The following is a 27,404-nucleotide window of genomic DNA, read 5'->3' as shown; positions in this document are numbered from 1 at the left end:
TCATCCCAGGGACATAACTTTCATCTGCTCTGAATTCTTCAACTCTCTATCTACCTATCCAATTCCCAACCACAATCCAGAATCCTACAAGTCTTGAGCCAAGTGCTCAAGAGCTCGAAGTCACATATACCTCAGCCAGAAAACTGAAACAAGTCACACCTGTGAGAGAGCAGGCGTCTGAGCCAACACATCCGCGCCCTAACCTGGCTCTGCCTCTAACATTACCACCTCAATTTAAATCACAAAAGCCAGCTGTGCCTCATTTGTAAAGGATCAACACGTGCTTTTGTGAGACTCCACTAAGGCTGTGCAAAAATATTCCTAGGTACCAGGTAGTTGAGACAGTGGAAGAGAAACAGACTTCAGCCCCAAGCAGTGGGCCCTCTCAGGCTGCGTGAGCCTGGTATCCAGATCTATTTCCCTATGGCAGGATCTTTCATTTTTAGTGCACAGTGCTGTTTGGCTGCGCCTGATATAGCTCAACAGATGACAACAATAACTGCTACCATCTACCGCTATATGCCAAGTGCTTTATATAGGCTGCTTCCAATCCTTAAAGCCCTGCAAAGGAAGTATCACTAGCCTCATATCAGAAATAAGGATTAGAATCAGAGAGGTTAACTGATATGCCCCAGGATACCCAGCTGGCAAGAAAATGGGATTTGAACTCAAGTCTGCCTAATTAACTTTGGGGCTTCCCAGGTGGCATAGTGGTAAAGAAACTGCCTGTCAATGCAGGAGACATAAAAGACGCCACTTCGATTCCTGGGTTGGAAGATCTGGAAGAGGGCAAGGCAACCCACTCCAGTATTTTTACCTGGAAGATCACATGGATAGAGGAGCCTGGTGGGACATGATGACTGAAGCAACTTAGCGCACACACACAGCCTACTTCAGGCTCCAGTTCCTGACATACACACACACACACCACACACACACAGCCTACTTCAAGCTCAAGTTCACACACACACACACACACACACAGCCTACTTCAGGCTCAAGTTCCTGACATACACACACACAGCCTACTTCAGACTCAAGTTTCACACATGTGCGCGCGCACACACACACACACACACAGCCTACTTCAGGCTCAAGTTCCACACACGCGCACACACACACACACACACACAGCCTACTTCAAGCTCAGGTTCACACACACACACACACACACACACACACACACAGCCTACTTCAGCCTCAAGTCACACACACATACACCCTACTTCAGGCTCAAGTTCCTGACATACACACTTCAGGCTCAAGTTCCTGACATACACACACAGAGCCTACTTCAGACTCAAGTTCCACACACACACACACACACACACAGCCTACTTCAGCCTCAAGTCACACACACATACACCCTACTTCAGGCTCAAGTTCCTGACTCTATATAGGCTCAAGTTCATACATACATACACACACACACATATACCCTATTTCATACATACATACATACACACCCTATTTCAGGCTCAAGTTCCTGACTCTATATACCATGCTACTGCTCTAATACAGGCAAGCTTGGGCCAGATGGGAAGGGAAGGCATTGCTTGAAACAAAGTGTTAGGCAGGAAGCAAGCAAAACAGAGAAAAGCATGTGTTAACCACACAGTCCAAACCCAGCACGTAACAGGACATGAGAAGCAAAACCCAGGGCAGGCCCCTCCCTGCCAAGTGAGCTGGGTTTCCATATCCCACTGGGACTAAACTGCTCTGTCTGGTAACGGAGACCCTGCACATTCAGGCCCACCTCCTCCAGTGTGTTGGTTCCTGATGCTCCGGGAAGCCCCTCTCCAAACTTCCTCACAGGCACTCTGTCCTTGGTTCCACATACCACGGGCTGAGCCCTTTGCTGCTTTTTACTGTCCTCATCCTCAGGGCCAGCTCAGGCACTGTCCCCTCATGAAGCCTTCCCAACCCTCTCAGCTCTCATTCCCTGAACACCTCTAGCAGTGCTGCCACCTGACACATAACCACACACTGTCCAGCACTGGGGCATCTCTGCACCTCAGGACACCATCTAGTCTCCCCACTGGGCCATGGACTCTTTCAGTGCTGCTCCTGAGTCTGACTTATTCCTCTCAGTGAGCAGCCTGTGCTGGACACGCAGTAAGGACTCCTTGGTGACAAGCCCTGAATACTATCTCCTATGACCCCTTGGCTCATTTTGCTGTGGCCACAGGTTCTTGTTTCTCAGACATGCAAGCATGTTTCCACATGCAGGGCCCGTGCACTTGCTAGTCTATTTTTTTGGAACATCTTTTTCCCAGATACCCAAAAAGCTCATACCTCTGGCTCCTTCAGATCTTTACTCAAATGTCACCTCCTCAGAAAGCCTTCCCTCACCACCCTCTCTAATACCACCTCAGTATCCCCTATCCTCCTTCCCTGCTAGACTTTTCTCCACTGCTTCTAATATTAGATACAATTTACTTATTTGCTTTCAGTCTAACTCCTCCACAAGGGACTTATCTGTTTTATTTAATGATTTCCCCCCCACACACAGTAGTGCCTAAAATAATGCCTGATATAAATATCTGATAAATGAATGAACTAAAATGAGGGTAGGAACCATTTTATCACATTCAGCTTTGTATTCCCCTAAGGGCCAAAGAGAACCCCAGACACAAGCTGGCTCTCTCAAAACACTTGCTCAAAGCCCGCTTCCCCAGGCCACTGCTCGTGTGCCAGGCCCAACTGTGAGCTGTGGAGCCAGCCTCAATGCTACTACTGGCGTCCACAGGGGCCACTACGGATACAGCTGACTGGGGAGGTGCTGGCTGCCAAGCAAAGCAGGAAAGCATAAGAGGAGCGAGAGAAGTCTCAGGCGAGGTCACCTGTCTCTTCCTCCTGCTGGGGGGACCTCTCCCCTTCGCTTTGACTACAGCTCCTGCTCCTCGGCCGTTTCCGGGAGTGTCGTTCATCCTCGATGCTGGCGGGAGACACGGGGGAGTCCGCTGTGCCATGGTCCTCACCATTCTCCAGGGCCCTGTCTGGGCTCCTCTGGAGCTTAACCCCGTTCCTGGCCTTCTTGAAGAGGACTGATGTGCGGCGGCCCACTCCACTGAGTGGGGCGCCAGTGGGGGATGTGTCGGGGGCCATGAGGGACACTCTGTTGATGCCATTGTCACTGAGCAAGCGTTGCAAGGGCTCACTCCCTAGCTGCAGAGGTGATTTTTCCAAAAGCTCATCTTCTTCCGCTTTTCTGGGCTTGAGGAGTCGGCTTGGAGGTTTGCTGTCATTGATAGGTTTCAGAGTGGGGGGATCTGGAGGGGATTCTTGCTCAGACAAGGAAGGTGCAGGTCCAGTGGGTTCCAGGGTTGGTGGGGGAGGCATTTTGGAGTCATCTGTTAGAGAAAAAGAGAACCTGCTTGAACATTTTAGAAAAAGTCTGCCCCTACAAGTCAGATAATGACACTGACAACTAAGAACCCAAAGCATAGGCTGTTAGAACACTTGAGATGCATCCCAGGTCTCAGATCTGAGGTGAAGAAAAGGCAGGACTAAATTGTGTCCATGGGCTTCCCAGGTGGCTCAGTGGTAAAGAATCTGCCTGCCAAGTAGGAGACGTGGGTCCAACCCCTGGGTTGGGAAGATCTCCCAGAGAAGGAAATGGCAACCCACTCCAGTATTCTTGCCTGGAAAATTTCATGGACAGAGGAGCCTGGTAGGTTACAGTCCAAGGGGTCGCAAAAGAGATGGACGCGACTTATCGACTAAACAGAAGCAGCAGTAAGTTTTGTCTACACTAGTAGCTCTAAACCTGGCTATGTATTAGAGTCACTTAGAAAGTTTCTTAAAAATTCCAACGCTGAGGTCCCACCTCAGACAAACTGAAACCAAATTGCTAAAGATCGAATTCTTTATTTTTTTTTTAAATAGCTTTTACCAGGTGAGTCTGATGAAGATAGGGTTATAAACCCCTACACCCAAGAAAGCCCAAAGCCCTCTGATTAATCAATAATTAGATAAGTCTCAACCTCACAAATTAAGGGTCTACAACTCTCTAGACCCAGGTATTTTCCCATCTGTCAATGTATTTTGTTTCATATCACACAGTGAAGCAAGCAGGACAAGCACAAAGAATAAGCTTACAGATAGGAAAAATGAGAGCAAAGAATTTAAATCAGTGGCTCCAAAACATGTCTGTTCAACCTCTACCTTGAAACTTTTACAAATTGAGACTTTTAAGACAGCTCAGATTTCCCTAATCTGAGTTTCTGGAACATGAAGCCTAGAAATTTTTTAAACCTCTAGAAGCTGTTGCAACTGGTCCACTGGGCTGACTCTGCACTGCCTCAGCCCAGAAGTGGGGATGGATACAAATGGGATGCTGACTGAAACACAGGGAGCTGGGAAAAGTCACAATGGACATGAAGCCCCCTAAGGGCTGAATCTGACCTCGGCCACATCCACTCTCTGCCAACCTAACACAGAATGGGCCATTCCCTGCAATTTGGCCCCTTTGCCTCTGAAGATAACTTCCAACTTTCTGGACTTTATGGATGACAGGCCCTCCTGAGTTGACAATTCTGCCCCCAGTGAAGTGGATAGGATGGACAGCAACTCAGGTAAGGCACCTGGGTCTCTGAGAATCACTTCCCCAGGGTCTTTTTAATATGGGGCCTTCCTTCTTGGGATGGGCCTGTGGATTTGGCCAGCCGGAGTCAAAGCCATAAGCCCAGACTATCTTTAAGGTTCTTCTTTTCTATTCTACTACACCATAACCTAACCTGCTCCAAGAACCTCTCTACATGATGGGTAAGTTGGGCTAATATCTAACTGATATGTACAATATGGCCATACCAGGTGCAAAATACCAAAATACTTCTTACTGTTAGTAAACAGCCACTGGACCTCAGTATCTGAAACTCCCTGAATCTGCTCACAATCCAGCAGCTGAAAATCCAAATCAGTGGCCCTCAGGAGCCCCCTCCAGGACAACAGCTAACATCTACTCTGACTGATGGATTTTGATCTCAATGGATTATTAAGTATTTTGAATACCATCTCTGGGTGTGCATCAAAGTGTGACCCTTCCCAGGGCTTTTGCTTGCCCACTAGGGTCAGAATTAGGGAAGGATGCTCCCACAGTGGGATTTCAGCTTAACCTTCCCTTTCCTGGGCCCCAGCCCCTTGCCTGCCCGTGACTGTCTCTCACCTCTGTCCCCGTTGTCTTCTGGCTCCTCCTGCGGGGCCTGCTCCAGTACAGCCACATCCCCCCGGGGCCCCGCTGGCAGCTCCCCACTGGACACAGTCTTGTTCAGTGACGGTGGTTGTGGTGGCGGCGGCTGCGCCAGCTTCTGCCGAACAGCATTGATCTCCCGGCGCAGCAGGCGGACTCGGCGGGTCCGGGCCCCACTGGACCGCATGGTGCTCACCAGGTCCAATTTCTCCAGCAGTTCCTTCAGCTGCACTTCTGGAGACAAGTGGGCCCGGTTCTCTGGGATGAGGATGTTGTCCACTGCCAGGGAGAAAGAAGGACAGAAGAGGTTGAAGGACCTGCCCAGGCCAGGGAAAGGGGAAGGGGATTCCTTCAGATGCAAAATATTCTCCTGGAATGCCTGGGTCAGTGGATTCCAGCAGCGCCATTGTGGGGCCTTGGCCCTGCCACAATGCTGCCAGGAGGGCAGCCACAGGGATAAGGTCAGAATCTGGGCAACGTGCAGGAAGCAGTTCAGTCACGGTTACAGGCCTGTGGAGCAGGAACAAGACAGCCTGGCCATCCCCCAACCTGAGTGACTGTTTGGCTGCTGCCATCAAGAAGCAGAGAACAAGGGCAGGCAGACTGGGGATTTCAGAGGCAATTCCATTTTTCTGATCCTCCACCTGCACTCTTCTGAAAAAGCCAGACACCACACTGTACTCCTGCTGCCCAGGCTCCAATGCCACACAGTGGGAGTCCAGGAGAGGAAGACCCCTTGTGAAGTTTTAGTTTTTAAACAGATAGCTAGTACCTGATTCCCGTCCTACCATTCAAGAAGGGCTTGGTGAATAAAACTTTAACTCCTGGAACGATTCTAGCCACAAGCACATGGACCTCAGCCTGTGCCTACCTCCAGTTTTGCTCCTATAGTCTACCCGGTAGTCCCCAGGACCATCCTGATCTCCAGCTCTCCAGGCTTTTATACCTGTGCCTCTTCTGGTCCCTCTCCTCCCAACCTGTCCCGGCTTCTCACCGTCTTCCCAGGAGAAGCGGTAAAAGTCCTCCGATTTGGGTGACTCGGGCAGATGGGTGCCCGTCTCAGGGTCATAGCCGATGTTCTCTGCCTGCCGCCGGGCGTGCCGCAGGATGGCCCCTCCCAGGTCCCGCAGGCGGACAGCTGCTCGGTGGAAAATTGTGTCTTTAGCATTATACTTCATGCAGTTGGTAACTATAAGGTTAAAGTCCTCCTCAAACTCCTCCAAGGTGTGGTACAGGTGGGACTCCAGCTTCCGCCTCATAGTAGAAAAATCCATTGGCTTGGATATGAATTCCAGGTAATCTGGAACCTAAACATATAAAACCTGTACAATTACAACAACCATTTACTAGCCAAACAGGCGCACCCTTCACCGGCACTCTTGCCTCCCCGTTTTCTGGCTTGGCCATGCCAGACTCATTCATAGCCACCAGGCCCTGGACCACCCTGCTCTGCTGAGCCATCACCATGAGCCAGTCTACTAGCCTTGCCAGACTCCCCCGGGTTTTGAACACCCTGTGCCCCAACCCTTTCCTGGCCTACTCAGACCCTATTTCCATTTCAGGCAGGGCTCATTGCCCAGAAAGTAGTGGGGAACTTGCCTCACTCAGGTTGACAGGCTCAGCGAAGATGTGTGCGGGATCCTTCTCCTGCAGCAAGTCCAGTGTTGTCCTCAGCAGAACGTTGAATGGCATCAGCTCCAGCTCCATGGCAGCTTGCTGGATCTTGATCTGTGGGAAAGGTGGAGAGAAATCAGGACATTCCCCTCTAAAGAGGCACGGAACTTTATCTTGATAACTTGATTTTCATCAGTCATGTACAACAAAGTTTCACAGGACAGTAAGCTAATCAGTACTTGAGTTATCACTGTACGTAGCTTAGAAACAATGATACCAACAGCTACCATTTTGTGAACCTTTTTTATGTATGCAGCTCCGTACCAAAACTTATAGTACTAATAGTTAATACTTTTATAGTCCAAATAACATTCAAGATAGGTACAAATGAGGTATTTTACAAAGAGGAAACTGAGGCATGGAAGGACTGACTAGCCTGAGGTCACACAGCTAATAAGGGACAGAGCTGGGATTCACAGTGCGTGCTTTTGACTACTATGCACACTGCTTTTCTACTTATATTACCTCAGTTAATCATCACAACAACCTTGAAGAAGAAACTGTTATTATCTATATTTTACAAATATGGAATCTAAGGTTTGAAAGGAATACAATGAGGAGTTACTAACCCAAGGTCACCTGGCTAGAAAGAACAGGAATAGGATTTAAACCGAGGTCTGACTTAGCCCAAGGGGCATATGATATAAAACGTGCCTTGGGCCACAATTCCCACCAAATTGGCCCTTGGGACATTCAGGTTGGCCTAGCGTGACCAGGGCCTCGAAGCTCACCCCCTCAGGCAGCAAGAAGCCAGACCCATTTGCAGCAGTGTGCTGTACAAATGTTATTTTCCATGTGTGCCCTAATGTGAAAAGGTTGGGAAACCACAGACTAGACTATGAGACGTTCCTGCCTCTTGACTACATTCAAACAGGCCTGCCTGCATCCCCTGCCTACTTCCTTTCCCCTTACATTTCTCTGGACCACAAATGGGAAGAGATGCTCAACTGGGGGACTAGGCCTGGGATGGCAGAGACAGTTTGACTATAAGGACAAGGTTCTTATGTATAGCCAAAGCTGCCCAGTCTCAGAGGTGGAAATTCAGGCTATTCAGCCCACAAGAGAACGGTTTGTGCTGGGGATGAACAGTGAAGCGGAGTTTGGAGAAAGAGAGAAAAAACATCTTTAATTTGGGCCTCCAAAGCATGGAAGTAACAGCTGCTATTCCTGGACCAGAAAAAACACTTTTGGCTCGTCATCCATTCAATTAATAGTTTTTGCTCACTGTCATAGGCAGGGTGCTGCAACAGACACTTTAGGGAAGCAAAGAGTATCAATAATGATGCTAGCAGCTGATACTTCTATAGCCCTACTGTATGCCAGGCACTGTTCTAAGCTCTTTACATACACTAAGTCATCTAATCCTCACAACCTTATGAGGTATGTTCTATTAATATCCTCCTTTTATAGTCAAGGAAACTTGAGGTATTAAAAAAAAAAAAAAAGACTGTAAGTGTTTAAGGGTCAGATGAGAACCCTCAAGCTCTCAGTCAAAAGTGATACCCATCGGAATGGCCTGAGAAGTTCTCCAAAATATTCAAGGCCAGGCTCCTCCTGAGATTTCGTAAGTGAGAAACTCCAGGGATGGGCTCAGACATATAACATTAAGCTTATGCTCGAGGCCACCAGAAGCTAAAAGCTCCCCAAGTTTGAAGCCATCAGTAGCACCACACCCAATGCCTAGTAGGCAAGACTTGGAGCCCATAGTGCTGGGCAGGAAGGCAACAAAGCTGACACTGATGGGGGCAGAAAAAGATCTTGAACAAGAGCTCTGGGGGTTCCTTCTCACCTGCTCCCGCTTGAGCTTTTCTCTTTTCCGAATCAGTTCGATTAGCAGCCGTGCCCGCTCCAAATCGTGCCGGAGCTTCTGCCAGTATTTCAGCTCTTCCTTTACGGCACTTGTCTTCTCATCCTGCTCCCGCTGCAGGAGGGGAGGGAAAAGAATGAGGAGCTGTGGGCTTCCCTCCTGCCCAAAGTCCTCTCCCTGCTCAGCCTCACAGGCACTCTGCAGCTAAGAGCCCCATGCCCTTCCTGGACCCTCTTCCGTCACATGCCTTCCTCTTGTGCTTCCCCAGTCCTATGACAATGTCTCTTCACTACAGCACAACCACCACTGCTAGGGAGAGAGATGGGACTACCCCATCCTACCCCCAGGGACACCAGAGAGCAGCTGTGAATCTTCAGGACTGGAAAGTATTTCAGAAGGAAACTAATACACACCTCAGGGTGGAAAGAATTTCACCCTAGAGCTTCAACTTGGCTGGAAAATAAAGCAAAGTTTTTACCATAAGCTTGTACCTACTTATTTCAACATACTTTAAAATACCACCACTACCACCATCATCAAACATGTGATTCTTGCCTAGAAAAACTACAATGTAGTTGATGCCCAGGGCTTGATACACAAGGGCACAGTAGCATAAAAACAATAAGAACTGATCTGATAAACTGAATATAAAATGCTGAGAAGATATAAAATAGAGAAGATCTCAGTGGGTGGGGCTCAGGTCAGGGATTCCTGGGGTGAGCAAGCTTACTAGGATTTCACATGTAGTGATGGACGTGGATGAACAAAGCGGTAAGAAAGGCCTCTTTTGGAACTGAAGGGACCACAGAGCAGAAGTATGAAGGCACAATCAGTGATTCTTTGCTTGTTAAGAAAAATGGCCGGCCAGAGCAGAGGAACTGGAGAACAACACAAGACAAGGAAGACCCAGGATCCAACTGGCAAGAAGTTTCAAATGCCAGGCAAAAAAGCTTAGCTGTAGCCTGCCTGAAGGGGGCAGTCGGGAGGGGTGAATATATTTTGGAAAAAAAGAAATGACAGGATGGAAAATAGTTAAGTGAATAAGGCACTACCAGTGGTGAAGCAAAGAAAGAATTAGAGGCTGGAGACCGCCTAGAAAGCTACTGCTGAAATTAAGGGGGCATGGGTGAGCAGAGTAGTTGTAGAATGGAGATGAAGGGCCACACACTGATTAACCCCCTGAAACGACTGAGGGATGATTAACTGTAGCTCCTAACCCAGGGAAGAGCCAAAAGTAACTCCAAGGTGGACAAAGGTGGACAAATCTGAGGTCAGGAGGAAGGAGCTTCCATATCAAAAAAGAAATACATTTATGGAGACGAAGGAAGATACTGAATCAAGTTTCCAATATCTGACGTACAGGAAACAACATATACATGGACACCTATAGTTCCTCTGCTCCAGAGAGACTGAGGGCAAAAAAAGAGAAAGGGGACAAGACAAGAAACCTGGAGCTACAGCCACACAGTTATTGACAACTAGAACAGCAGACAAGCTCTCCAAGCCAACGGGCAGACCGCAGGGCCCCTGGGAATATTACCACTAAGGAGTAAGAATTAGGATCAGCAGAGGGTGCATTCAGTGGGGTAGAGGAGGTGGGAAATGGTGTCACAAAGAAGCTTTAAGACAAAGTGACTGTGGTGTCAAATATCATCCAACAGTCTATAAGGTGAGAGAATATGAGGGAAGACTTGCTGGGCTGGAAGACACCATGTTACTATTCTAGAAGAAGCTACAGGAGAGCAAGCAGACCATCTCAAGGAGAGAGCAAATATGCACTTCTCTTTCAGGACTTTAGTTACAAAAGGCAAAAGTGAAATCAGACAGAACAGAGGGCAGTAGAGTCATGGGAAGGTTTGCTTTGTCTCTGGAGTAAAGGTGTAGGAATATTTAAAGGCAGAAGTAATGGAACAAGTGAAGAGAGAGAGAGAACTAAATACACTTTAAAAAAATCTCTCAGGGTGCCTCCACCATGTGGGAAAACACTGAACACGCAGCAACACCAGCTGCTAATGTCTACAAGGCCACCCAACTGGGCAGGCTGTGTGCTACAACTCAGTTAATTTGTGTATTTCTTATGGAACATTTTTTGGCAGATGGCAGTATAGTGTCTTAAGCAAAGTATGCCCTTTCCTAACTCATATATCATGGTCACCTACCTCACACTCAGCCCACTTCTTCCTTTCTGCAGTATCTAAAGGGGTGTTTCCCCATGTACAAGGAAAGTTGGGCCTGCTCTCCACTCTCCCCTAAGCTTGCTCCAAGCCAAGCTTCTCATCTAGGAGGAGTTGCTGTCTGGTCTAAAGAGCGCTACAATGCTGGAGGTCACTCCTGGGGTGGACCGCCTAGAGGGGTGAAGGCTATAGGCAAAGGCTCCAGAGGGCTCAGGGAACACTGCCCCACCATTTCTTCTTCATCACTCTCCACCTCCCTCCACTGCCCTCAAATCACTACTTCACCTACCTGCTCAGCATTCCTCTGAGACTGTAAGTGGGAGTGCAGGCGCCGGATGAGGGGGACACCATTCCGTGCCTGCCGCTTCAACAGCCAGTAGTTGTGAAGCCGTTGCATGAACTGGGTTTTCCTCTGAAAGGAGAGACCACTACAGATCTTGTTCAACCTTGAGTAGAGGCACAGGGAAGTGAAAGACAGGATCAGTGGGCAGCCTGGATTACAGCCTCCTATCAAGACCCCGTGCGTGGTTCATTTCTGAACTTGGTAGAGGAAGACAGAATAAAATGGCCAAATGCCTCACCTCAGAGAAAGGCTTGAAAAGGACGGCAAAATTAAGCAGCTCAGATTCAGCGTAAGGTATTTCACTTGATTGTCCACCTCCTGCCTTGCAGGTTCCAAAAGAACCCTCCCCCAGGAACCCAGACCCTTTAGTTCTGGACTTCTAAGACATAGGTCTGTGCCCCAATACCCTCACTCTTTTCTTGATAAAGGCAGCAAAAGGGAACAGGAACTTGTATAAGCTGTGGGCAATGCAGTCACTATTTCCTGCCCTTTCCTGCCCCTCTGTGGCTAAGGGTCCCATCAGACCAGGGAGTAGTCCACAGCCAAGCTGGAAGGAAAATTAGTAGGAATATAGCAGGCTACTGCCCTCTGAACCCAAATGCAACCCTTTGGAGTTGTCTGACCTCTGGTTTTTCATTAAAAAACTCAGCAGCCTAAAAATGCCTAATTTTGAACCAAATTGAAAAAAAAAAAAATCTAAAGACATAAGAGGATGGAGAATCTGAAAATTTAGCTGGCTCCACAAAGAAAAATAAATAGTATACAATATCACTTATATGTGGAATCTAAAAACTATGAGAATATGAGAGAATCCCCTGGCGGTCTAGTGGTTAGGACTCAGTGCTTTCACCGCAAGGGCCCAGGTTCAATCCCTGGTCAGGGAACTAAGATACTGCAAGCAGTGTGGCATGGCCAAAAAATATAAATAAATACAAAATATAACAAACTAGTGAACATAAAAGAAGCAGACTCTGAGAGAACAAACTAGTGGTTCCCAGTGTATGGGGAGGTGGGCAATACAGGGCCAGGGGAGTGGGAGGTACAAAATATCAGGTATAAGATAGCTCAAGGATATACTACTGTACAACACAGGGAATATAGTCAGTATTTTGTAATAATTGTAAGTAAAAATTAATCTTTAAATTGTATGAAAATAAAATTTTAAAATTTAGCTGGCTAATTACCCCAAAAGAGAAGTCTGGAAGTCAGGATTTAAGCCAATAACACATGAAGGGGTGGGGGGAAGCAGTAGGAAAGGCATTAATGAGAGCTCATAATCCCTATAAAAATGCTCGAACTGCAAGGTAGGTCACATTATTCTCATGTTTCAAATGATGGAAAGGCAGAAGGAGAATAGCCTCTGTTCTTGGCTGAATACATTGTTGAAGCCACTAACGCAGCTAATAAGATGGTGAAGTTGGGCAGGATTTGAATCCACGATCTCTCTGCTATACCATATTGTGTTCCCAAATTGATTAAGCAAGGACTCAGTGCTCCTCTGGCTTTTCCTCTGCTTCTCTTCCTCTCACTTGCACACTTCCACTGAAAGGAAGGTAACTGTGCCTAAACAAGAAGGTGGAACCTAAAAAGTATGTTCATTTGGGCTGGACACTGCTCACCTAGGCCTTGCGCCTTTCCATGGTCAGACATCCCTACCCCAAAGCCAAGCTGACAAAATCAAGGCCTAGGCCTTTCCCCAAAGAACAGATTCCCCCACCAACACCCATGCCAAGCACACCTGCCCAGATGCAGGCAGCCCCCTCCCTCTACAACCTCTTGGCCATGGAGGGTCCCAATAGCATTTGTGCAGGCGGGGAAAAGAATAATAATAAAATAGCAGTAGCAGCAGCAGCCACCATTTATTGAGCGCTTACTATTTGCCAGGCACTGTGCTGAGTGCTTTACTTATACTATCTTACTGATTTCTCCCAATAACTCTTTAAGGTAGGCTCATTTAAAAATAAATACACTAAGCCTGAAAGAAGTTAAGCAACTTGCCAAAGATCACACTGGTAGTGACAGAAGCTCAAGATTCAAATGCAGGTCTCTCTGGTTCTTAGTCAGCATGCAGTGCTGGACCCTGAAAGAAACCACCTACAAGAGCAGACCTGACAACCCAAAAGTCTAGCCCCAGGGCATAACCACCAGGGGACTAAGCATGGACCCACTCACCTAACAGAAGCGGGGAGCCTAGAACAGCTCTGTGACTAGAAGGCCCATTTCCTATGGACTAAATCTAACTCCAGTCATGGTTCACAAGAGCCTCTCCCTCTGGATCTTCTGTCTTCTTGTCTTCTTTCCAGATGGACAAGTCTGGCTGCCTGCTTCCCGCAAACAACTCACTCTCCTCTGCCCACCAGTACTCCTTTCTCCCTGTCCCTTACACAAAGAGAGACAGACAGACAACAGGAACAGAACCTAAAGGCATCATGAGCCCCAACTTGTGGTCCAGGGTCTGTCACTTTCCCTTGGTTCCTTCCAGCCCTTAGAACAGGACTTGGCATATAGTAAGTGCTCAATAAACATCTCGTTGAATGAATAAAGGAGTGAACAACTTTACCTCCCGTGGCCGCAGTTTCTTCATCTGGGGGTGTGGGAGAAGGTGCAAGGACTACGTTAGATGAATAATTTCCAAGACTCCTTCCTGCTCTAACACTATAGTCTTTTTAATGAACATCAACAATGAGATGAGCCTCCAATGGAAAATCTTTCCTGTCTCTTGCTTCTCTGCCAAGCTCCCATCCCTCCAACAGGTCCAGATACCTCTCTGATGATTTAAAACAGGCTTGGTGGGAGCCAAAGTTTCTTAGTTATACTGCAGAACTGATCTTTCCTCTAAATCTAAAAGTTTCTTAGGAGGAAACACAACATATCTTCCCCACACAACCCTCTTATGCAAAGTCCCCATCATTCCCAGGATGGAGCTTTCTGGACAGCAGATACCCATACTGACCCTTTGAAACAGAGGTTCTCAATTGGAAGTAGTTCAATCCCCATAAGGTTACTAGAAACATATGTGGGGGGACATCTGAGACTGTCACAAACATGAGGCAATTAGGGAGGGGATGCGAATGGCACTCACACAGACCAGGGATGCTAAACATCAAGAAACATATGGGATGGTCCTAATAATGAATTACCTCCTATCGAAAATGCCACTGGTGCCCTGTTGAAATATTACCTTAGACATCCCGTCGCCTGGGTTTCTAAGCAACTTAAGTGTATGTCTCACCTTGAACCAAAGGAAATACATTGCTTTGAAGGGCACAATCAAAACCACAAACCAGACTGGGTGAGCCCAAGGTCCAAAGGAGAAGTCTAAATTTGAGAGCACAGAAGAGAACAGGAATTCACCAACATTAGGGAAGGAGGTCTGGCTCAGGGCCAACACCAGCCCAAGAAGAAACCATGTGTCCCCAGGGAGACTTCCTGGGCAGGCTCACCTGTAAGAGGGTATCCGTGGGACAGTGACCATGGGGACAGTGGAGGTCATGTCTCGACCCACTTCCTCTGGCTCCTTCTTGATCCTTTGCTTCAAAGTCATCTTGTTCTTCTTGGACATTCCCTTGAGGGGGCCACCTACCCCACCCTGCCCTTCACCTTCCTCCTCCTCCTCTACCTCTTCCTTTTCTTCCTCCTCCTCACAGGCCTCCTTCAGCCCTTCCTCATCCCCTGCCTCACTCAGGCTTCCAGGAGAGTCGCCCTTCCTCCTGGCAGTGGCAGCACCAGGCGGTGAGTGGGCCTCACAGTAGGCAGTCTTGCGCACTGTGAAGATGGTGCCATTGAGGCTGGTCTCACGCATAGGCTCAATCTTCATGAAGAGCCCAGCCCTCTGTGCACACGTCACGTGGAAGGCCGTGTAGCAGTTCACCTTATGGCACTGGATGGCTGCACCTAGCCCCTTCTGCTTGCAGATATAGCAGGTTAGTTTCCAGCGGGCAGGTGGGATGTTGTCGATGCCCTCAATGGGCTCCAGAAACACGGTGTTAGCAAAGCAGACTTCAGGGATCCAGATGGCACACACCACATGGGCCCAGTGCCCATCACTGGTCTGTTTGAAGGCGCCACCCTTGTTGGGGCAGAGGACGCAATCCACAGGCCGGGAGGGAGACTGTAGGCAGCAGCGGCATAGCCACTGGCCCTCAGGGATGTAGGGGACGCCATAGCACTCCTGGTGTACAGCCAGGTTGCAGATGTCACAGAAGAGAATGACGTTGCTGTTGTGGCACTCATCATCCAGGCACACACAGCAGAAAGCATCTTCATCAATGAGTGACTGCTGGGCCCCACTACTGCGACTTTCCAGGTACGATTCCTTCTCAAGCCGGTCCACCAGCAGCTCAAAGGTGTCTGCCGACACCAAACTGTACCCATCTACTCGCCGCTTCTCGTTTACCAAGTCCAGCCAGGCGAGGTCCTCCTCATCCATGTCATACTCGACTTCTGCATCCAGATCTTCAGGTGACTTTTCAATGTAGCGGTAGTAAGCAGCAGGCAGCGGGGGTGCTTCTGGCTGACTGCCTGAGTCCACCATGCGGAAGCTGGGTTGCGGGAGGTGGAAGGAAGAGCCAGATGCATGCTTGGAGCAGGACTCCTTCTTTTTGCCCTTGGATGAGGGTTTTTTGGACTTGCCAGGGAACTGAGGCTGCTCACTGTTTTCCTTGTTACTATTGCATTCGGTGATATCCTGGGCAGTCAACTCATCCTCTGTGATGATCTTGAGTGGATCATAGATGCTAATACGATGCAGGCGTCCATCGATGTCCACTTCCACAATCCGCTGGGCCTGGGCATACGTCAGGGTCTCCCGAGTGGGTGAGCACTTCAGACTATAGGGGGATGGGGAGCGCCGGCCCTCGGCATTAGGCCGCGACTTCCGGCGAGGCTTCCTCATGGCACCTGGGAACCAATGAGACAGACCTAAGGAGAGAAGGCCAGGAGACTGAGCTGGATGGTTAGGCACGCATGCACTCATTCACCTTTCCTTCTGATCAGGTGGCCACTGAGCAAACTGGCTATTTCCTCAACCTGAACACTCTACCCTTCAGGTATCATTTACAATGGCTTGCTCCTTCACCTCTTTCAAGTCTTTCCATAACAGTGCTTCTCAGTGAGTCCCTCTCTGACCATTCTACCCAAAACTACAAATCCCTTTCCCCCATCAGTCATCTTTCATCTTGCTTTGTTTTTCACTGTTACTTACACTCACCAATTTTTGCTGTGCTATGTAATTTACCTATTTATCATGTATATTTTCTTCCTTCCACTAGAATGTGGGCTTTCCAGGTGGAACTAGTGGTAAAGAACCTGCCTGTCAATGCAGGAGATGTAAGATAGAAGAGATGCAGGTTCGATCCTTGGGCTGGGATCCCCTGGAGAAGGACATGGCAACCCACTCCAGTATTCTTGCCTGGAGAATCCTGTGGACTGAGGAGCCTGGCAGGGTACAGTCCATAGGTTCGCAAAGAGCCAGACACAACTGAAGTGACTTAGCACAGCACAGCACTAGAATGTAAGGTCCACGAGGAGAAGGATTTTTGCTTGTCTTGTTCCCTGTTGTATCTCCAACAAGTGTTAGCTGAATGAAACGAGAAACCAAACACACATGATCCCTACCCTTGAGGAGCTCTGTCTGATTGAAGGGACAGAAAAGCACAGATCACTACAGTGAAACATGGGGAGAGAGCTAACGTTCTAATAATGTACATAAGGCTGTGGGACAGCTAACTACGAAAAAAGGGGGTGGTGGTTAAGGCTTAGGAAAGGAGTAAACAAGAACAGCATCCACTTATAAGCCCTACACATAAACAGTGTAGAGCCATGAACAGTGTGGCCCCATGGGGGATCAAAAATCATAGGTCTAGAGCCCTTTCCCAATAGATCTTACCATGATCAGAAACCCTATCCCCTGATAACACTCAGGGGTGAAGGGGATGAAGGTACCTGAAATGTCTACTACATGTGGCCTAAGCACTTCAAACTACAATGTGCAGGGTATTCTCTGCAAAAGGCAGCATTCATGATCCATTGGCTAGTGCATCTCTAAGCAGAAACCCTGGAAGCTCTGGGAGTGGCCTCAAGTGGCCTATATGGGACTCTCACTGGACCCAAGGCCAAGATAATGAAGGTAATATCTGATGTAAACTTTCAGTGTATCTGTTACCTCAAAGTCCCTTTCTCCCAAAATACATCGTCTACCCCTGTGCGACAAGGAGAAAGCTCTAAATTGTTCTCACATCGTTTTCTGGGATGGAGAGAATTATGACAAGCTCACAAGGAGCTGTGGTTGCAATTACTGAGGCCATCAGTGCTAGAAAAGACCTTTGAGGATATGATGCCCTGAGGTGTAAGCAGAGACTTGGAAGGCTATGAACAAGGAGATAATATTAAGGAGACAAAACAGAATCTGTCACTTTGGTTGCAAGATCTACCATCTTTATAAAGTGTAGATGGTGATGATAATGTAACACACTTTTCTACAAAGCCCTTTTGCTTTTAATACTGTTCACAACTATTTTGGAAGGTAGAACAGATATCCTCATCCCCATTTTATAGATGAAGAAACAGAAGCTCAGAAAGGTATTATTCCACACAATGCTAGTAAACGATAAAGCTACAATTTAAACCCAGATCTTTTGATCTGCTCAACTCATCTCACCAGGACGTAAATACACCACAGAGATGTCATGGTCTGGTACAAAAAGAGGCTCTGAGGCAGTCCACATTGTAATCTTGGCCCAGTGTGACCCCCAAGAAAGTCACTGAATCGTTCTGTGCCCCTCTACTTCATCAGTAAAATGAAATTAATCTCTCAAGGGTTGCTACTTGTTAATAAAGTACTGTTACCATTCTTGCTCAAAATGCCTTTCAATCCCAAAGTGTGACTGAAACAAAAACAAACAAAAAACTTTACTGAGGCACAGTGCCAGGCAAGCACAAACCATATTTGGAACCAAAGGAGAGAGAATCATCACAGCAATTCTGTGCAGGTTCCAGAGACCCTTGGCCACTCCATGCCTTACAAACGCCAACTCCCTGGGGGGCAGCCCAGGCTAACGGACCTGCTTTATTACCCTCCCTCCTTCGAGGGCGTGGAGACCCCTGCAGAGTAAAAATCTACCTCAGTACAAACTCGAAATGGCCCAGAGAGCAGATGAAGCCCCTCCTTTGTCAAAGCCACGGTATATTCCCCCTCCCTACCCGCTATCCGCTACCTCCTGGGCAGCTCGTAGCTCGGGTCTCTCTCAGCCAGGCGGCAATATCTACAGAGACTTCTGCTGTTGTACCCAAGACGCTGGGGGGCAAATTCCAGAGAGGGAAGGGCTGCTGCTGAGGAAAAGGAGTCTCGCCCGCAAGGAGCTTACAGTCTAGTTTTTTGGCGGGAGTTTCTCATCCCACACAGCCCTTTCCACATATACAGCTTCAAATACCTCCCAACACTCTCAGAGGTCTACCTGGCACCCCCTGAGCCCCGCCTCGCCCACTCCACACAGGTCCTCCAAGAACGAGCTTCTGCAACTAGACTGTTGCCCCTGCACCCCACACGAAATACTCATGAGACAAGGGAGAACCCCAGCTAAGGCTCCCTGCCCCTTTAAAGGGGCACCTCTTCCAGAAGAATCTTGATCCTTCAGAGGAGAAAGGAGGGAAATAACATCTCCTCACCAGAGGGGAGGGGGCGAGCGCGCCACAGACAGACTGACGCGGAGTCCGACCCTCAGACAGAGAAAGCTAGCGCCTGCGAACGAGCGGGGCAGAGGCGAGAGCCCATTGGCCGCCTCACCTACCCGTCAAGAGGAACTGGGGGGCCAAGGGACGTTCAGGGGGTGGAAATCTCCTCTGGTCTGACCAATTAGAGAGTGTGGAGGGGGCGGGGCTCGGTGGCTTGGCTTCCAGGACCGGGGGGAAAACAAGATGGCGGCTGCGGGAGGGGGTCCTCGCTTTTCAGCTCCCCCCCTCACTCGCCTTCTCCTTCCCCGCCGCCACCCTGGCTCCAGGAGAGAGCTTTCGCGCCGCCTTCGTCCCTGTCGGGAAGCCCCTCGCTTCCCTCCCCGACCCCGCTCAGTCCCTGGTCTCCGTAGGCCCTGCTGCCCTCGCCCCCGCTCCGTCCGGCCCCGCTGCCGCCCCCATTACCTCAGCCGCCGGCCCGGCCCTACCGTTCGGGACCCCTGGGCGCGGGCGGGCCAGCCGTCTAGCAGGTTGGCGCGGCCCGGGGAGCGGAGCGCGGCCTCCTCCCGCGCTGGCCTCCGCGGCCACCGCCGTGCCCCCTCCCGGCCCGCGCTGGGGCCCCGGCCCAGCCACCGCCGCCGCCGCTCCCGGGGGAGGAGGGGGAATGGAGCCGCCGCCGCCGCCGCCGCTGCCGCCACGGAGCCCGGCCGAGGGGAGGGAGGGATCAGCCCCCAGGCAGGATCCGCCCCTCCGGCCTCCCCCCCTCCCCCCGCCACCTCCACCCCTTCCCTCGCTCCCTCTATGGCTCCGCGGGCTCTCCCGCTGAACGGGATCGAGAGCGCGAAAGAGAGGGAAAACAGGGGAGGAGAAAAAAAAAATCCCCCCGCCCATACCCGGCGCGGCGGCGGCGGCGGCGGCTGAGGCGGTGCGGAGCGAAGCGCGGAGCCGCTGCCGCCACAGGGCACGGTCCCCTGCTCGGCCTCACGGTGGCGATGCGGACGCGGCAGGGGCGCCGAGCAAAGGCAGGATCTGCGCTCGCCGCAGCTCCGGTTCACCCCGGTCCGGCTCGCCTCCTTCGAGGCGAGCCCGACCAGAGAGCTGGAGGATGTTCGGATCCAACTGGGAAAGACACAAGTCCCTAACTCCTCTTAGAGGGGTTGGTCATCCCCTTCCCCCAGCCCTGCGGGGGAGGAGGCTAAGGTTTGGAGCGACAGCCCCTCTCCCGGAGCTAGAGGGTCTCTAAGCCAAGAGCAGTCATTGAAGACAAAATCGGTCTTCAGTTTTTTTGTGGTGCAGGTGCCTGCACTACTTCTAGAAAGTCGTCCCCACCCCCCACCCCCGTGTTCCAGTTCAGAGGACAAAGGTCTATCGATGTACGTACCTTCTCCCAGTGAGGACAACCGGGGAAGACCTGCCTGCCTCTCGTGTACAGGTGAGCGTCTTATTCCCCACAAGACATCCTTTATAAGAATCAGACCTGACTTTTCGCTGTGCCCCGTCCTCTCCCTTCTGGGTTTTAAAAAGCGTAAAGTTTGACAGTCTTACTTAAGGACGTCTGGTAACTCATTTGTCACCATAGACACGGGAAACACTCTTCTTATACCTGATTTGTATAGGAGTCGGTTAATTTAATGCAAAGGCCGTTTTCTAATAGATGTTCGGCAAGTGGCAGCTTCAGACTCTCAGGTTTCAGTAATCAGCCCGGCTTTTGGTTTCGTATATAAATTTAAGAAAAGGGCGCGTTTGCCACCCCTCTTTTGCCTATAAATTGGAAAGCTTACCGCATATGACTGAAGTCTTAAGCACCAATATTTAACTATGTTTATAAAGGGTGTATGGATAGACTGCCTTTAAATGTGAAGATGAATGACATGTTTTGAAAGCGATACCTCTGCCCGCGCTCGTGGTGTAGCTTGGTAAGACTCACAGTTTCTTGCTTGGTTCTGATGATCAACAACACAGATTGTAGAGTCAGAGGATGAAGAATAAAGGCTTTAGGACCCAAATCTTCCAAATGTTTGAACTGAACAAACTGCTACTTTTGAAGTATAGATGTTTATCATTCTAAGGAATTTAAACATTGTGTTTTGAATTTGAAAGTTTGATTAAAAGTAAAGAAGCTCATTTGTATAACAAAGATAGTACCTTCTGGCAAAGTAATAGCAAAAATACTTTAACCTTTTTTTTCTTTTCAAGAAAAAGGGAGTGGCTTGTGAAGCTAACTAAGCAAGGGCAGGGCATTGTTTTGAAAGCTGTGACGGTAAAATAGTAAGAATTAACGTCAAGTGTTTTAAGGCTAGGGGGAATAATCATTTGGAGGGGAAATGTGGAAAAAAGATGATTGATTGTAGAAAGGAAAGCCCCAGAGACAAGAGAATATTACAATTACTTTTAGTTAAAGAATAAAGAAGGCTAATAGAAGCAAGAACACTGAATTTCATTCCTTGTTCTTTTAAAATATGAAATATGACCATTTCTACATATAACTAGTAACTTTTATTTCTTGATAGATGTTCTCATTTTATTTAGTACAATTCTCATTGGTGTGATTGGGAGCTAACTTTTTCCACTAAAGTTAATGAAAAATACTTTGAGGAAAATGTATTTAAATGATTTTAAATGCTGTTGAAAATGCACTGTTAAGTTGTTACATATAATTTCCAGGTTTTTCTATTCAAAGATTTCATAGAAGACCTTATTCAGCCTAAATGTTTCTTTTCTATTTTCAACTTCCACTTTCTTAATGGTAACATTACAGTTGTCCTCACTTATATTTTTGACATTTGGAATTGGTTTCTGTTAGTATAACTGCATATGTAACTAGTTCACTGTGATGTAATTTTAAATGTAATGTGGGACAATTATGTCATTAAAAACAAATTTGGAACATGTATCAAAAATTCCAGAGGCACTAAATTTAATTCACTTTAATCTTTAGCTATTATGAAGTGTTTAAATTCACCAGCCCTTGGCCTTTCCATTAAACCATACAGCAACTAAGTTCAACAGACAGAGGCACAGACCTTTGATTCCCAATAGCAGTTTTTAAAATCCTCCATTTTTTAAGTAGAGACTAACTTAATTTTGAGTAGGAGATTGTTTTACCTCTTAGACCCAAAAAGGGAACCATGAATACAAAAAGTTTCCCTTTAATTTTTTCTTCCAGCATCTCAGGATATCTTTGTCAACAATTTACTATTATCATTAGTTTACTGAGGCAAGAAACCTCTGAAGGGTCAGATACAATACCTACTGGATTAATGAAATGTATATGAATAAAAGAGAATAGACTTTGATTGTTAAATTATTTTTAATAGAATATTCTTTCTTTAGACCTTGGCCAAAAAGTTCTAAAACATAAGTAGGAAGAATATGAGAGGTTGGAATCATTGTCATAGTTTTATGCTGTGATGAAAATGCTTTCTAAGAATATATTCTTAGAAAAAGGAAAAAAAATAGCTGTGCTAACAACAAGCTTTAAACTGAATACCACACCCTCTAAATTTAATTGCATTCATTTATTCCTATAACAGACATTTATTGGACACCTCCTCTGGGTCCAACACTGTAAAAGTTGCTTTGGAAACTAATGACAAAATTTCAACCTATAAAGGGCACAGTGATCATATGTAAACATGGAGTCTGGTTTTTTTTCCCCCTTAAGTAGTATGCAATCAAGATGGTAGCTAGAAATAATTAGAAAATAAATGCAGGAGAAATTAGATAAAGCAGTGAGCAGTGTAGGGCTACTACTATTCAAATGAAGGATAGACTTCTTTTAGCCTGGTTCTAAATAGTGATGGATGTGACTTGGTGAAAAGAATATAGAATGACGTTATTAGATTGGTGCCAGGGCAGCCCAGGCAAAGGGACAATATGCAGGAAATAATAAGGAAATTATCCTTGCTGGTCTTTATGGGGAAGATGTTAAGAGAGAAAAAGTTGAATTGGATATGAGATACGGCAAGGGTATCAGTTCAGTTCAGTCGTTCAGTCCTGTCTGACTCTTTTTGACCCCAGCAATTGCGGCACGCCAGGCCTCCCTGTCCATCATCAACTCCCGAAGTTCACCCAAACTCTTGTCCATCGAGTCGGTGATGCCATCCAGCCATCTCATCCTCCATCGTCCCCTTCTCCTCCCACCCCCAATCCCTCCCAGCATCAGAATCTTTTCCAATGAGTCAACTCTTCGCATGAGGTGGCCAAAGTATTGGAGTTTCAGCTTTAGCATCAGTTCTTCCAAAGAACACCCAGGATTGATCTCCTTTAGAATGGACTGGTTGGATCTCCTTGCAGTCCAAGGGACTCTCAAGAGTCTTCTCCAACACCACAGTTCAAAAGCATCAATTCTTCGGCACTCAGCTTTCTTCACAGTCCAACTCTCACATCCATACATGACCACTGGAAAAACCATAGCCTTGACCAGATGGAACTTTGTTGGCAAAGTAATGCTTTTGAATATGCTACCTAGGTTGGTCATAACTTTCCTTCCAAGGAGTAAGCATCTTTTAATTTCATGGCTGCAATCACCATCTGCAGTGATTTTGGAGCCCCCAAAAATAAAAGTCTGACACTGTTTCCACTGTTTCATCTATTTCCCTGAAGTGATGGGACCAGATACCATGATCTTCATTTTCTGAATGTTGAGCTTTAAGCCAACTTTTTCACCATCCTCTTTCACTTTCATCAAGAGGCTTTTTAGTTCCTCTTCACTTTCTGCCATAAGGGTGGTGTCATCTGCATATCTGAGGTTATTGATATTTTTCCTGGCAATCTTGATTCCAGCTTGTGCTTCCTCCAGTCCAGCGTTTCTCATGGTGTACTCTGCATATAAATTAAATAAGCAGGGTGACAGTATACAGCCTTGAAGTACTCCTTTTCCTATTTGGAACCAGTCTGTTGTTCCATGTCCAGTTCTAACTGTTGCTTCCTGACCTGCATATAGGTTTCTCAAGAAGCAGGTCAGGTGGTCTGGTATTCCCATCTCTTTCAGAGTTTTCCACAGTTTATTGTGATCCACACAGTCAAAGGCTTTGGCATAGTCAATAAAACAGAAATAGATGTTTTTCCAGAACTCTCTTGCTTTTTCGATGATCTAGCGGATGTTGGCAATTTTATCTCTGGTTCCTCTGCCTTTTCTAGGGATAATAAAAATAATAGCTAACACTTACTTGCAAGGTACTGTGCTTAGCGCTTTACATACATATTATTTAATATCTTCATTGAACTTAGAAAACAAACTAGTTCAATTAATAAAGGAAATCTATTGATTCTCATAACCAGAAAGTCCAGGGGGCATCTGGTTTTAGGTAAGGTCAAGTCAAGAAATTCAGATTATGTCATTGGGACATAGTCTCTTGCAGTGTCTCAGCTAGCCTGAACTAATAGCTATAGCCAAAAGGACATGATACTCTGATGAGGCTGTGGTCATTGTTCACTACCAGAACCAGAGGACCTAGGCACAAGATAATTCTCCAAACAGATAGTGGCCACTTCTAGAAAATAGGTCCAATATGCTTGCTGTATCTCATTTATCAATCTGTAACTCTATGAAATTATTATCATGGTTCCCCATTACACACAAAATAAACTAGAGCAGGCAAAGTATTAGGTAAACTAGGAGGAATTTGCTGTAGATAATTAGGTGATGTGAAAATAAAAGGATACTAACCAGAGTGGTGGAAGAGATGGTAGAAAAAGAGGAGGGAAAGGAAGGGTCAAATCAGAAGACAAACCAACAGTTTTTTTGAATGATTGGACATAGGAACAAAGAAGATCAAAGATGAATCTAAGAGAAAAAAGGAGGAATCTAAACTCAAATTTAGGAGGTTTTGACAATGCTGGTAGGGTCATTGCAAAGTAAGAGATGGCAAAGTGTTACTCAGGAGTTCCTTTTGGGTCTGAGGGTCTGAGGATTGAGGAAATGATGTCAGCTCAAGTTCTCTGGAGCCTTTTTTAGTGACACTAAAATACATATTCATTCAGTAATTATCTGTGAGCTGCAGGTAAGGTTCTGTTTTATGCCTGTGAAGAGTACAAAGGTGAAAAGGCTACACTCTCACACTTGAAGTCACTTAAAACCTAATCACAGGAATAAAACAAGTATATTAATAACCAGAACATTCAATAGCATGTAAGCACCTCAGGTGAGATGCAAGCAAAGTGGCATGAGAGATATGAGAGAGAAGAGGGGACGGCTCTATGAAAAAGGTGCCAGTTGAGCTCCACCTTAGAGCTTGGGTTCAGTGTTAACTGGGAGGATGGTGGAGGGTGTGTGATCTAGGCTAAACACCAGCATGAGCAGAGAAAGATGAGATACCACAATATTGATTCAAGGAATAGTGGGTTACCCTGTTTGATCAAAAATGGGAGGTATGACAGTAAAGACCCCAAAAATGGAAGGATAAAACAGAATCAGAACATAGAGTCTGTTATGTAGGGAACTGGATGTGAGGGGCAGTGGTTCCTCATGATTTTTAGAACAAGGAAATGGTTTGACTAATTCATGCTTTAAGATCCAGTCAGGCAAGAGAGTATGATACAATATGGTTTAAATTATCCAGCTAGTATGGCTCACATTATCCTCTCGACTTGAATTCTGGCTGGAACCTTTTACCGTATACTTAGTGAAATACTAACCCACAAACCTGAAAGTAAAAAGTATGTGGCAAGAGTAAATTGTTCAGCCTGATTTAATGTCCTTTCGTTTTAGCCTTTGATTAGCATTTCTGTTAAGTCCTAAACATTCTCTAAATTTTAACGTACTTGTTTTTGGCCATGCTGGGTCTTCGTTGCTGTGTGTGGGCTTTCTGTAGTTGCGGTGAGAGTAGAGGGGCTCCTTTCTGGTTGCACTGTGTGGGCTTCTCATTGCAGTGGCTTCTCTTGTGGAGCCTGGGCCCTAGGCATGCAGGCCCAGTAGCTGTGGCTCACGGACTTAGTTGCCCTGCAGCGTGTGGAATCTTCCTGGAGCAGGGATCGAACCCCTGCGTTGGCAGGCAAACTCCCAACCACTGGGCCACCGGGGAAGCCCAGGTCCTAAACTTATAATCGTGTGAAATCAGGACACCATAAAATATGTTATTTCCATATTTTAACAAAAGAAAAGGGTCAGTACCCTGCAAGTAGCCACCTACTTGGTATAATTTTTCTAAAGAGAAAATACACAAAAATAATAGCTCTTAAATAATAATAACAATAACATCTACCAAACCATAATCTACATTTTAACAAAATCCCTCTGGGTGATTCATATGTGTGATGATTAATTTTGTGTGTCCACTTAATTGGGCTAAGGGATAACTGGTAAAACTGGTTGTCTGTGAAGGTGTTTCTGGAAGAGATTAGCATTTTAAATGCTAGACTGAGTAAAGAAGATCACCCCTACTAAAGGGGATGGGCATCATCCAATCTGTTGAGGGCCTGACTAGGACCAAAAGGTAAAGGAAGGTTGCATTTGCCCTCTGGCTGAGCTGGGACATTATCTTCAGCCCTTGGACATTGGTGGTCCTAGCTCCCACGCCTTTGGACTTGGCTGAATCATACCAACAGCTGTCCTGGTTCTCCAGCTTGCAGATGACAGATCATGGAACTTCTTGGCCTCTGTAATTACTTGAACCAATTCCTATAATATCTATTAGTTCTGTTTCTCTGCAGAACTCTAACTAATACAATGTGCATATTAAAGGTAAGTAGCAGTGGATTAGAGGATATTTGATAATCCCAGGATTAAAGTGTGTTAAGGTCCTTGCATTGTCTGGGGAAAGGGAAAAGCTCAAGGGTTAATATTTGCCTTTGATTAGTCAAGATTATCTGTTGTAATGTATGATTCCATATATTTGAAATTCTTGAAAATGCAGACTAATCTGTAGTGTCAGAAAGCAGATTGGTGGCTACCTGGAGGTAGAGGAGAGGACTGACTATAAAAGGGACATGTGAGAACGTTTGGAGTGTTGGAAACATTCTATAAGTTGATTGTGGTGATTGAGAAACATTGGTCAGAAGTTATCAACCTCCTGGATAGCCATAATGTATTTTACATAAATTGTACCACAATTAAGTTGATTAAAAAAAAAAAAGACTACCTGTTGTAATGTTTTTGTTGTTGTTGTTTAGTCACTAAATTGTGTCCGACTCTTTTGCTACCCCATGGACTACAGTCCACCAGCTCCAGTGTCCATGAGATTTCCCAGGCAAGAAGACTCGAATGGGTTGCCATTTCCTTCTTCATGGAATCTTCCTGACTCAGGGGTCTAACCTGCATCTCCTGCTTGTCAGACGGAAACCCTGTAATGTTTAGACTAACCATTAAAAGAATGAAAAAAAAGAAAATATAACTCACAAACTAGTAGAGAGGAAAACAGGAATAATACATATTCAACCAATTTAAAGGAAGAAAAAGGAACATAAATAAGCAATAAGAACAAAAATAAGTAATAAGATGTTGGCAGATATTATATAAACTGTAGAAGGAACCAGGCTACAATGAGAGGGACATTTGGGGGAAAGTTTAATCATAGATGGTTAAAATGTGTGGATTGAGCACATGCA

General features: G+C 46.7%; 1 protein-coding gene across 2 annotated transcripts in view; it reads right to left on the bottom strand.

Moving 5' to 3' along the window:
• The window catches only part of BRPF3 (bromodomain and PHD finger containing 3), a 35,569-nt gene extending 16,151 nt beyond the window's left edge, over positions 1–19,418 (bottom strand). Inside the window, exons 1-8 of one of the 2 annotated variants that reach the window (XM_027525293.1) lie at positions 19,323–19,418; positions 14,633–16,088; positions 11,136–11,292; positions 8,655–8,786; positions 6,791–6,919; positions 6,186–6,498; positions 5,168–5,470; positions 2,844–3,353 (exon numbers count right to left, since the gene is read on the bottom strand). In XM_027525293.1, coding sequence (XP_027381094.1) covers positions 2,844–3,353; positions 5,168–5,470; positions 6,186–6,498; positions 6,791–6,919; positions 8,655–8,786; positions 11,136–11,292; positions 14,633–16,083 — 2,995 coding nt within the window. In that variant the 5' untranslated portion in view covers positions 16,084–16,088; positions 19,323–19,418. Of the gene's footprint in view, positions 1–2,843; positions 3,354–5,167; positions 5,471–6,185; positions 6,499–6,790; positions 6,920–8,654; positions 8,787–11,135; positions 11,293–14,632; positions 16,110–19,322 lie in introns of both variants that reach the window. The other variant, XM_027525292.1, reaches the window with a different exon arrangement.
• Positions 19,419–27,404: the final 7,986 nt, after the last annotated feature.

This window comes from Bos indicus x Bos taurus, chromosome 23 (genome assembly GCF_003369695.1).
Source record: "Bos indicus x Bos taurus breed Angus x Brahman F1 hybrid chromosome 23, Bos_hybrid_MaternalHap_v2.0, whole genome shotgun sequence".
In the NCBI taxonomy this organism is placed as follows: Eukaryota; Metazoa; Chordata; class Mammalia; order Artiodactyla; family Bovidae; genus Bos; species Bos indicus x Bos taurus.
This window is presented reverse-complemented; position numbering and strand designations above follow the sequence as displayed.